General features: G+C 34.5%; 1 protein-coding gene across 3 annotated transcripts; it reads left to right on the top strand.

Annotated features, from left to right (window-relative positions):
• Positions 1-201: 201 nt before the first annotated feature.
• LOC115977367 (glutamate receptor 2.8-like) lies at positions 202-11062 on the top strand. Of its 3 annotated transcripts, none has more exons than XM_031099193.1 (6): positions 202-765; positions 2665-2915; positions 7022-8334; positions 8663-8975; positions 9428-9837; positions 10373-11062. In XM_031099193.1, the coding sequence occupies exons 1-6, from the start codon at positions 737-739 to the stop codon at positions 10898-10900; spliced, it is 2844 nt and encodes a 947-aa protein (XP_030955053.1). In that variant the 5' UTR covers positions 202-736; the 3' UTR covers positions 10901-11062. The 3 variants fall into 3 exon arrangements, with proteins under 3 accessions (XP_030955053.1, XP_030955052.1, XP_030955051.1); XM_031099191.1 differs by lacking the exon at positions 202-765 and adding an exon at positions 927-1016 and having other exon boundaries at positions 2009-2915; XM_031099192.1 differs by lacking the exon at positions 2665-2915 and having other exon boundaries at positions 202-1016.
• Positions 11063-12223: the final 1161 nt, after the last annotated feature.

The raw sequence follows: 12223 nt of genomic DNA, 5'->3' as shown, positions 1-12223 counted from the left end.
AGGAGGGAAAAAAAATAAAAAATTTTCCCTCCTATTTCGGTGATGGTGTTGCCGAAAATCAAAAATTTCTCTCTCCTACTTTTGTTGAATTTCGGCAATACTCTCTTTCCTCAGATTCCTAAATAAGTTGAAACAGTACCTATAACACAAATTAACTTCAAATTTAGCAATATTCAGCCAAAAGACTCACATATTCATAGTACCAATCTCATAATTTCTCTTTAAAGTTCAAACCGTAGCTTGACTCTTCCCTACCATCCATGACCATTGCCGACGAGTTTCACTTCCTGTTTGCCGATGAGTTTCGCTTCCTGTTTGTTAACATGTGTTGGGTGTCCTCTCTCTCAAATATGATTTCAAAATCTCATTTTTCTTTTTATCTTCTCTCGTTTCTCTCCTTATCTCCGTTCCAAGCTCATAAATATTTGGTTTTTGCCATTTCAAACTTTTTCTTTGGTTGATTTTTCCCTCTATTTTTTTTCTTTTCCTTCAAACCGATCACCCGACGAATCCGACCCGCCAAACCGAAGAATCGAGACAAACGGTTTCATCCGACCATTCGGTCAACAACGGGTGAGAAATCTGTTCACCCGACCTAAGCGGGTCGAGTGATGGTTTGACCCCAAACCCGATCCGCCCGACCCGTGGACAGCCCTAGTCGACATTGACAATGGCAAATAAGAAGTGTAGAGTAGTCCCCTCTAGGCTCTAGCTACCAATTTGCAAAGGTTTGACAATGGCAAACCAGAAGCCCCTCCTCTCTAAATTCCTATCCTTTCTCTTGCTTAGCCTCAGCCTCAGCCTCAGCCTCTGGGGTCAGCCGCCTTTGGTGATGGCAAAGGAGGTCATACCAATAGGAGTTGTTCTTGATTTGAAGTCCCCAGTTGGAAGAGTGGCAGAGAGCTACATGTCCATGGCGCTCTCAGACTTCTATGCTGTGAATCATAACTATGGCACAAGACTGTCTCTTCTCACAAAGGATTCTGGGAATGATATCATTGCTGCAGCATCTGCAGGTACGTTGACCCAGCCCAAAACTTTTTATTTTTTATTCTTTATTTTATTTTTTCCCATACACGTTATTTTCTCAGCCATAAGTTTAACACTTTCTAGAATTATCTTGATTTTTTTTCCCACTTGATTTTCTCCTCCACACGTATCCTGACTCCTCCACTCCTCCCCTCGGGACGGAACTACCCTTGGATTCCCCCTTCCCCCCCTCTTTTTTTAAAATATTATTATATATATATATATATATGTGTATTAATTTGTTCAATTTTATTTTATAAAATTATATTTTATTTCTCTTTAGCAATATTATTGATTCTTTTACAAATAATGTTATACTTACAATTTTTTTTTAACATTTTTACAAATCTTTTTGGTAGTAAATTCTTGTTGGTTTGCATATGGACACACTACTCATATCAATTTTTTTTACTTACCAATAATCACTTATTACATAAATAATTTATAAAAAATTAATAATCACTTATTACATAAATAATTTATAAAAAACTAATAGCTCTTACATTTTTCTTATTTTAATGACCATAAAAAAATTTATAAATCTAATATCTAAAACAAAATATACAAGCCAAAAAAAAAAAAACTCAATAACAAAAATTACCGGTAAAACTAAAAATAAAATTAAGTTCAATTAACTAATTTTATCCAAGATAAAAAACTTCGCCTTTTAAAAAATTTTAAACAAAAATAATTTTGTTCTTATCTACAAAAGTAGCAGAATTAGAAGTTAAAATCACTCACACAACCAACATTAAAACCACAGTCCTAACTCAAAGTTCTGACTTTGTTCCTGCCTTCACTCCTACTCTTTTCTCCTCTTTGTCTTTCATCTTCATTTTTGTTATCTTCTTTCTTTGTGCTTTCCCATTTGTTTCGTCTTTTCAACTTCTTCTCCTCTTTTTCTCTCTTTTGTCCCACTTGATTTTCTCTCTAATTTTCACTCTCTCTCATTTCCTAATCAACAACTCGTCTCCGCCAGTATCAGTGGGGTCTTACAAGCTCACTTGAAGTTGCTTTGTGAAGAAAATGTAGAAGAAAAATGTACTGGACAAAAATGCAGAAGAAAAATGTAACGGCAAGGTGAGTCCAGCAACACGACGATTTTCTAAAAATGGGTTGTATTTTGTGGTTAGGCAAAAGGGTAAATTTGGGTTTTTGAAAAAATTGTAAGGGTATTATAGGATATGGGAGAAAGTTTCTAATAGCATTCGCATTGCGTTTTCGTATTGGACCTCCGAGAGTCCAATGTGAAAACGTGGGTTTTCACGTGTTGGGCTGAAAATGTAGTGTGTACGTTCAGATATCGATTATATGGTGAAAATGTTTTTTTTTTTTTGGAAACATTATATGGTGGAAAATTAAATATTTATTGTTAAAATATGAATATTCCTGCATCAATTATGGGTAAAATATTGAGTGTGAACGAGCGCATGTGAATGAATATTTTTCCATTAAAAAGGGCCACGTAAAGCAGTCAACGGTCAGCTGCCACAAACTTCAAGTGTCAGCCGCCCCAAACTTCAAACAAGTGACAGTCGACATTGACAATGGCAAATAAGAAGTGTAGAGTAGTCCCCTCTAGCTACCAATTTGCAAAGGTTTGACAATGGCAAACCAGAAGCCCCTCCTCTCTAAATTCCTATCCTTTCTCTTGCTTAGCCTCAGCCTCAGCCTCAGCCTCTGGGGTCAGCCGCCTTTGGTGATGGCAAAGGAGGTCATACCAATAGGAGTTGTTCTTGATTTGAAGTCCCCAGTTGGAAGAGTGGCAGAGAGCTATATGTCCATGGCGCTCTCAGACTTCTATGCTGTGAATCATAACTATAGCACAAGACTGTCTCTCCTCATAAAGGATTCTGGCAATGATATCATTGCTGCAGCATCTGCAGGTACGTTTCTAAATGTTCTACGCATGTAACGAAGGACATGCTCACATGCTCAAGCTTGTTTTAGGTCTAAACAACTTAATTAAGACTTGTGTAAGGCTCCCACTAGAAGAGAAAAAGAGTACAAAAATTAAAATATTAGTTTTCCCCCCCAAAAAAAATAATAAAAAAGGACTGAATTATACTTTTGACCTTTAAAGGTGGTTGTTTTTATTTTGGTTCCTTAAGTTTGAGAATTCTTATTGTGGTCTACCATGTTTAATTATATTTTCAAAATGATCATTCATGTTAGAATTATGATTATATTCACTATTTTCCCTGATAGTTTGAATTTTTGGAACAATTGATAATTTATTATGGCGTTAAAATGAGTTTCTGAGTTCTATTATTGTCTTTACTCTCTAATTTTAAATGTAAAAAATCTCACGTTGCTGGACTACACTTATTAAGGGAGAGTTTGAGCTCACATGTGAGGGGAATGTGAGGGGAAGTGTGACAATTATTATCAAATTATCAAATTCATCTTTTCATGACCAGCTCTGTAACTTATCTGACCATTAAGTGTGTTTGGAATCCGGTGGTTTCTAATGGGGATGGATAGGAATTATAGGGGGATTTATGGAAATGGTAGAAAATTGACTTAATTAGAGGGAGTCACCCTCCATAGAGAGAGAGATGCACTAATACACTAAGAAGTTGGTTTATTCTTCAATTGATATCTAATGTTGGATTATAATAATGTATTTATTGGAAATTCACTCTAATGTCATTGGCCTACATAGCTCAAAATAATTTGCTAGTTAATTCAACATTTGCTCTATGAATAAAGCCATGTGTTAAATGAGATACATGTACTCAAATCCTAACTAACTCATCCTAATTTCAATCAACTAGCTAACTACCTAATTAAAGGGATTGCAACAATTATTTCATATTCCTAACAAAATCCCAATAAAACAATATAATTTCTTAATCAGATTAGTCATGGACATGGATGAAATAACCATTTAGAATGCGGAATCAAATTTGATAGGCCAAAATGAAAATAACCCCAAATTTTGAGATTAAAAGTATAATTATTTTTTAAAAAATGAAGAAGAAAAAAAAAATTAATAAGTTTTGCATAATATTTAGATGTTTAATATTAGGATCTTGTCAAGGGAAATATACTTTGCACTAGGAACTTTAGAATTGCTGCAGATCCTAGTCTTTATACTGTGCGTTTGACAAGCACCAAAAAATCACACTTCATTTTTCTATAGTATTTTTAGCAAATAAGCTACCAACAAAACACATTCAGGGATTCAGGGGAATTTTGCTCCTCTAGGTACTACTAACAAACTTCTAAACATGCAATCTGGTTCATTTTATGTTCAGAATTACCCCCAGCCTTTTGAATTTGCATCCTCACCTTTTTACAAACAATTCTTGGCATGTTGATGCTCCAACTTGTTAACATTGAAAAGATTGAATTTTGTACAATGGATTGTTTGTAAAACCGTACAAAGATTACCTCTATATAGGTGCATAGAAATCATGGTTTTAAAAACCAGTCCGGATTGATCGGTCTGACCGGTTCAATCGGGAACCGGTCATGAATCCAATCCGATTATAATAAACAACTGAAAAAGAGTTAAAAACTGGAAATACTCAAAAATCGGTTGGTTCAACTGAAAAACTGGAAACTGGTATGGTTGAACCGGTTTTGGAATGTTTGATGATAGATTAAAACAATGTCGTTTTGAACAACAGCAGCTACAACAAAAAGAGGAAAAAAAAAGAATATGAAATATAGGTAAAAAGAATTTAGAATCGTGATATGTGTTTTACAAAGAGAGTGTGATCTTCACTATTTCTTGAGGTGGATATCCTTTAGCTTCTTCAACTTCTTTAGCTCACTGATTTTTTATCTTGAGTTTTGCTGCAATGAAAGAGACTAAGGCTGTGTTTGGTTCGTGTAAAAGTATTTCCGGAAAATATTCTATTTTCTGGAAATGCTATTTTCCGAAAAGGAAAATGTTTTCATGTGTTTGGTTGCATTTAAAAAAATGTTTCGGAAAATATTTTCTGATGTTTGGTTGTGTTCTTGAAAATAGCATAGAAAACACATTTTCACATTTTCTCACATTTTCTTGGTTACCAAACGATTATATAATATCATTTATTCATCAAAACACAAACAAAACCCAGAAAAAAATCATCAAATCCGGACAAACGAAGGCGAGATCGCGATCGGCGCGATCGTGATCGGAGCGGTCGGCGCATCGCAATCGGCGGCTCGATCGCGATCGCGATCGACTCGTTCGCGTTCGCGCGATCTCTCCGATCGGCGCATTGCGATCGGCAGCGCGATGTGTCGATTGCGATAGCGCGAAGATCGAAGCGGAGATCGCGATCGGCGCTAGCGCTCCAACCGGTGATGTCGCGATCTCTCTCTCTCTCTCTCTTCTATTTTCTAAGGTCGGAAGTGCTTTGAAGTGAAAATAGAAACGGAAAATCATTTTTGTTGTTTTGGCTCTCAAATTCGGTCAACTGGAAATACTTTTCAGTTTGACCGAATTTGAAGTAACAACCAAACACCCCTATTTTCCGAAAAATCATTTCCGGAATCACTTTGAAGTCGATTCAAACGCAGCCTAAGGATCTGTTTGGATACAACTGAAAACTGAAAAATACTGTAACAAAATAATTTTTAAATGTGTGAATAGTATCGTAAGACCTATTTTTAATGAAAAAGTTGCTAAAAAGTGAAATTTGTGGATCCGTGAACAATGCACGATGTGCCCTGATTTGCTGAAAATGGTTGGACAAGTCAAACTTTTCAATTACTGTTTATATACGGTACATAAACAGTAGTCATAACAGTCCTAAAACGCGTGAAAAAAAAAAAAAAGAAAAAAGGAAAAAAAAAAAATGCAGACCCAAACGATTCAGCCGAAGCAGTTTTGGCTTTGGAGACTTCAGAGATTGGATCGGACTTAAAGAATAACAGAAGAAAATTGAAGTGGAAATTTGGAAATTAGTGGGGTTAGGCGAGGTGGGTGTGATATTTAATGGGGAGTGCATTTATTAATTAATACTTTTTTCTTTGTACTACCTAGACCTAGATACCCACGTTACTTTACAGCTTATACGGTGGGGCTATTTGCATGCTAATCCTAGAAAATCACAACACTGACACCGGATTTAAACCAAAAGGAGAAAAAAAAAAAAACAAACAGTGGTACTAAGGTGCGATTTGGATCCGGTTTCCTGCTGCGTTTCTAATTTTTTTTTTTTGCCTCAGCCGCACTCTTTGACCAAGTCAGCAGTGGGCAGTATATTTGTGCACTGTTTATGGGTCTCATAAATTACACTTTTCAGCCATTTTTTCATTAAAAATAGGTCCTATAACATTATTCATACATTTAAAATTTATTTTGCTACAGTATTTTCAGTTTTCAGTTTCAACAAAATAAGTTCTATCCAAACAGACCTAATTATATAAGTATCATATATATAAACATAATAATAAACCAACCTTACTACAACTTTGTTATTATCTATTGTTAATTTAATACTTTTTTTTATTAGAGTTGATTTGATATTTAATACATATAACTTCTTATATACTCTTATAAGTTGTAGATTAATTTTCTAAATACAGTACAAGAAAACCAAATTCATATATATATATATGTATTTTAAAACTAAATATTATTAGTCATAAATTTATTATTTTTATAATTGAAAAATTATAAAATAAATATGTGTGACGTCACCGGTCGGACCATCGGTTCAACCCCAATCGGATCAGAAAACCGATAATCAGTCTCTTTTTCGGTTCTTTAACCGTACTGGTTTTTAAAACCATGATAGAAATATAGAAGTACATCATTACAGTAGTATGAAGCTCCAAGTATAAACTACATAGATAGTATAATGGACTCTGGGATCTAATTGGGCTTATATTCTAACAAACATTATCCATCATCTTTTGAAAATCTTTCAAATAATTGTATGTTGTTGCTATAATTGTTTTTTTTTTTTTTTTTGTCCTCATTATTGAAAATTGCCAGTAAATTTTCCATTTTCTAAATCATTCATTTCATTGTTGAAATGTTATTCAGCATTGGATTTAATAAAGAATGAAGAAGTTCAGGCTATTATAGGACCTCAAAAGTCTGCACAAGCAAGGTTTGTGACAGAACTTAGCCGCATATCTCAGGTTCCCATAATGTCCTTTTCAGCCACAAGTCCCTCTCTTTCTCCATCCCAAAACCCATTTTTCATACGTACAACCCAAGATGACTCTGCACAGGTTAAAACCATAGCAGACATTGTTAAGGCCTTTGGTTGGCGGGAGATTGTCCCTATCTATGAAGACACAGAGTATGGGAATGGTTTAATTCCCTATTTAATGGATGCGTTACAAGAGATTGACACACGGGTACCATACAGAAGTGTCATTCCTCCATCTTCTAATAATACTGAAATCAGAGAAGAGCTTAACAAGTTAAAGGCAAATCATACAAGAATATTTCTCGTGCACATGACTGCTTCACTTGGCTCCAAGTTCTTTGTACAGGCAAAGAATGCAGAAATGATGAGCGAAGGGTATGCATGGATCCTCACAGCAGGGTTGTCATCTTTGCTTGATCCTATAAGCTCAAAGGTCATGGACTCAATGCAAGGTGTATTAGGAGTAAGGCCATACTTACCCCCATCTAAACATCTTAAAGATTTTGAAAGAAAATGGAAGAGAAATTTAACCTCAATCAAAACAAGGAGCAAGACTACTACTAGCTTAAACCTCTTTGGATTATGGGCATATGATACAGTTTGGGCATTGGCTATGGCAGTGGAAAAGGCTGGCATAGTGCATTCTAGCTTCTTGAAGCAAAATGCTAGCAGCAGTAATGTTGATCTTGCAGCCTTAGGCATTTTTGAAATGGGTACAAGGCTTCACAATACAATTCTAACAACTAAATTTCAAGGCCTAAGTGGGAATTTTCATTTGGTTAAGGGACAGCTAGAGCCTTCAGCCTTTGAACTGTTCAATATAATAGGAAAAACTGAGATTATTATTGGATATTGGACTCGACAGAGAGGGTTTTCAAAAGATTTGAATGATAATGGTGAAGAGGCATACTCAACTTCAAAGGAGAGACTTAAACCACTGATCTGGCCAGGATACACAACAGATCAGCCTACAAAGTTAAGGATTGGGGTTCCAGTGAGAAAAACTTTTCAAGAAATCTTGAAAGTAGAATGGGATTCTCCTACTGATAAGCCTATCATATCAGGGTTCTCTATTGATGTGTTCCTTGCTGTACAACGTGAATTACCCTTTCCCCTTCCTTACGAATTTATACCCTACATGAATAAAGATAAGCAGAGTAATGGGACATACGATGAACTTCTTTACCAAATTAAAACTCAGGTGGGTTTTTTTTTTTTTTTTTTAAATGATTTTCTTTTTGACTCTAGGTAAATAAAAGTCCTATGTTCTACCTTGAGTGTTCTACTTTATACTCCACCGACGGTAATATGTCATATGTATCTGATTTTTTTTCTATTTTAAATGTCAGTTACTTTATAAAGAAAACAAAATGACATGTTCTAGATTTTGATTGATGGAGTATAATGTAAAACCCTCAAAATAAGACATAAAATTTTTATTCACTTTAGATGGTGTGTGTTAGTTACTTCATTGAACTTTTTTCAAAGTCCATCAATCAGTAACTCTCTCTCTCTCTCTCTCAATGCAGAAGTACGACGCAGTTGTTGGAGACATAACAATCCTAGCTAGTCGTGCCTTGTATGTTGATTTCACTTTGCCATATACAGAAGCAGGAGTGTCAATGGTAGTTCTAGTGAAAGATGATGAAAGCAAGAACTTGTGGATCTTCTTAAAGCCACTAAGCTTGAATTTATGGTTAACAACTGGTGCAACATTCATTTTTACAGGTTTTGTAGTATGGGTTCTTGAACATCGTGTAAACACGGAGTTTAGAGGCCCTCCAAAGCAACAACTTGGCTTGATTTTCTGGTTCTCCTTCTCAACACTTGCCTTTGCTCATAGTAAGTTTTCTTCAACCCTATAGAAAGAATTTAGGGAAAAGTATATAAAATCCTCCATGTGGCTTCTTAGCAAAACAGGAAAGCCCTAAAATTTCGAATGTAATTCTTAACCCCACATGTTCATATTTAGAAATGCATTTTCACATAAAATAATACTAAATGATGGTTTTGAGTTACACTCAAAAACCTCATGAGGTTTTTATGGTACACTCAAAAACTTCAAGGGGATTAAGTGTTACACAATTAACAATTTACACATAAATAATACCACATAGGCTTAAGTGTTACACTCATGACCTAAAGGGCTTTCTGTGTTTGACGAGAAAACCATGATAAATTTTGTGCACTTTTTTTCCAAGACTTTATTCTTTCCCTTTGTAGTTAGTTTCAATTCAAAACATAGATATTCATTATGCATTTGTATATTAATAATAATTTAATGGTGCCTACAGGGGAGAAAGTCGTAAATAATTGGTCAAGATTTGTGCTAATCATATGGATTTTCTTGGTACTCATCCTAACTCAAAGTTATACTGCAAGCTTAACCTCAATGTTGACAGTACAGAGATTGCAGCCTACATTTGTGGATGTTAAAGAGATTAAAAAGAATGGTTATTTTGTTGGATATCCAAAGAATTCCTTTCTTAAAGGGATTCTAATAAAACAATTAGGTTTCCATGAGTCCAAGTTGAAGCCATATGAAACCCATGAGGAGTACCACGAAGCACTGTCAAATGGAACCCACTATGGTGGTGTTGCAGCTATTTTTGATGAAATTCCCTATTTGAAGTTGTTCCTTGCAAAGTATTGCTCTAAGTATACCATGGTTGGACCCATCTACAAAACTGATGGATTTGGCTTTGTGAGTCTCTCTCCACTCCTCCACACCCCCTCTTTAGTACCCTTCTAAGTCTTAAAATTTGGGGTTGTTTTATTTTGATTTCATTGTCAAAATGTTTTTTTCTATTTTTAAAATAGTGACTAACATTGCCCCTACTAACAAAACAATGTTGGTTCCTTTGGTTTTTCTTTCTTAATGGCCAAATTAGTTAGAAACATGAATTGAATGATCATTTTGAAAATTGAATCAAATTTGGAGGACCAAAATGAAAATTCTCAAAATTAAAACAATCCAAAAGGACCAAAACTTTTTAGAACAAAACTATAATTTAATCAAAAGAAAACCCACGAGTTTTCCTTTTATTTTAAGAATGCAATAACACCAACTACTTCTTCAGTAATCCCCTTTATTATTTATTCCTGGTCATTCTCTTCATGCTTCATAACTAATTCTTATATTTAATAAATATGTAATTCATATAGTAATTCTTATGAAATTGACTATTCTATTCATTTTTATTTACAAAATGCTATATTTTTTAAAAATGTTTCTTCAGGCCTTTCGACAACGATCTCCTTTAGTCCCTTACATTTCGAAGGCAATTTTTAATGTCACTCAAGATAAAGATAAAATTGAAGCTATTGAGAAGAAGTACTTTTCAAGTCAAACTGCTTGTGAAGGTCAGAGCACCACAATCTCTTCATATAGTCAAAGTCTTGGCGTGGATAGCTTTGGGGGCCTTTTCCTCATCACAGGAATCACTTCTATAGTTTCACTCTTGATTAATGTGTTTAACTTCATTTACTCACACTGGCCAGTTTCAAATGACAACAATAGTACTGGCAACTCCTTTTGGTCCAAAATAGTTGAAATGGCAAAACATTTTGACCAAAAAGATCTCTCACACGACTTCAAAAGAGAAGAATCAAGGTTTCATGCCGTAGTCAATCCTAACGTTTTGGACCCTTCGCCTAGACCTAGTATTGATGAGATGCAGAGCCACTCAAGGAATTCCATTGAAGGAACAGATGGTGTGGTTATACACGATGACAACAGAAGTCTTTCTTCAAGCTCAAAGGCATGAAGATGCATCTATGCAGGATGTACACAATTCATCATAGACATGGTTTTCTACCCTAATATTTAAGATAATCTCATTCCCCTAAGTTTGTTTAATCATTTATCACCTGAAAATAGAAGTTTATTCTTATCACTCATGATTGCATTGAATGGTTATTTTTCTCTACAGGAAGTGACTGCATTCTTTTTTCACTAGGTGACTATCATTGATTACATAATGATAGGTAAATTACATATTTCCCTATATAATTTAGGGTGGTTCAAAATTAAACTGTAAATATTAAAAAAAAAACAATGAACTTCCTAAATTGTTTTAATTTACACCCTTAATGAGTTACTATTAACTAAAAGTAACATAAATTTATAAAGTTGTTTCTCTATAAAAATAAATTATATAATTTTTGGACTAAAATCAATCTAAACACAAATTTCTTCCATGTAAAATTATAAGACCGGCACACTATATGCAAATTTTAAAACTATATCAGAATGTCATTTAGTTACTGACTTATTGTTATCAAAATATTCACAATAAAATTAATTTATCATGAACTCTAGTCTAAATCATATCATATAAATATTAAAAAAAAAACTGTTTTTGGTTGTACTAAGTGGACACCCCCACCATTTTTATGGATAATGCTGAAGCAATTGCATGAGCGTGATTTGTACTCGTGCATGTGTACAGGGATACATACTAGTATATTATAAAAGTTGAATCTTCAAATCGGTGGATGCATGCAATGATAACACGCGTTCATTCTCAAAACATACTACAATGATACATGGCAAAAAGATGAAAGAAGCACACAATAATAATAATCAATTTTTTTTCCTTTGTGAAAAAAGTACTATTATTATTATTATTATAATAATAATTATTATTATTCAATCTAATTTTTCATTAATCTCAAGATGGCAACACATTGGTTTTTGGGTTGTGTATATGGGTCATGGGTCACAAAAATTGGGTTGATTTTGGGTGTTAATTGGGATGATTTGTGGGTCCTTTTGGTGGTGTTTGGTTTGATTTTGGCTTGTGGCCACGACGGCGGTGGTTAAGTTGTGGACACGATGGTGATTAGGATGTTATTTTTTTGTTGGGTTAATTTTAGTTTGGGGTTTGCAGTGGTGGTGGGTGGGTGAGTTTTAGTTTATGTGGTGGTTGGTGGGTGGGTTGGTTTCAGTTTATAGTGGTGGATGGGGGTAGGTTTCGATTTGTGGTGGTGGTGGCTAGTGGGTGTGTATATGTTTGATGAGAGAGAGAGAGTGTGTGTGTGTGTTTGACTGTGATATGAAAAATAAGAGTTGAGATATTAAGTTATAA

The sequence above is a fragment of the Quercus lobata genome, chromosome 2 (assembly GCF_001633185.2).
Source record: "Quercus lobata isolate SW786 chromosome 2, ValleyOak3.0 Primary Assembly, whole genome shotgun sequence".
NCBI classification, from domain to species: Eukaryota; Viridiplantae; Streptophyta; class Magnoliopsida; order Fagales; family Fagaceae; genus Quercus; species Quercus lobata.
The sequence above is the reverse complement of the archived record's forward strand: the minus strand, read 5'-3'. Positions and strand labels throughout refer to the sequence as shown.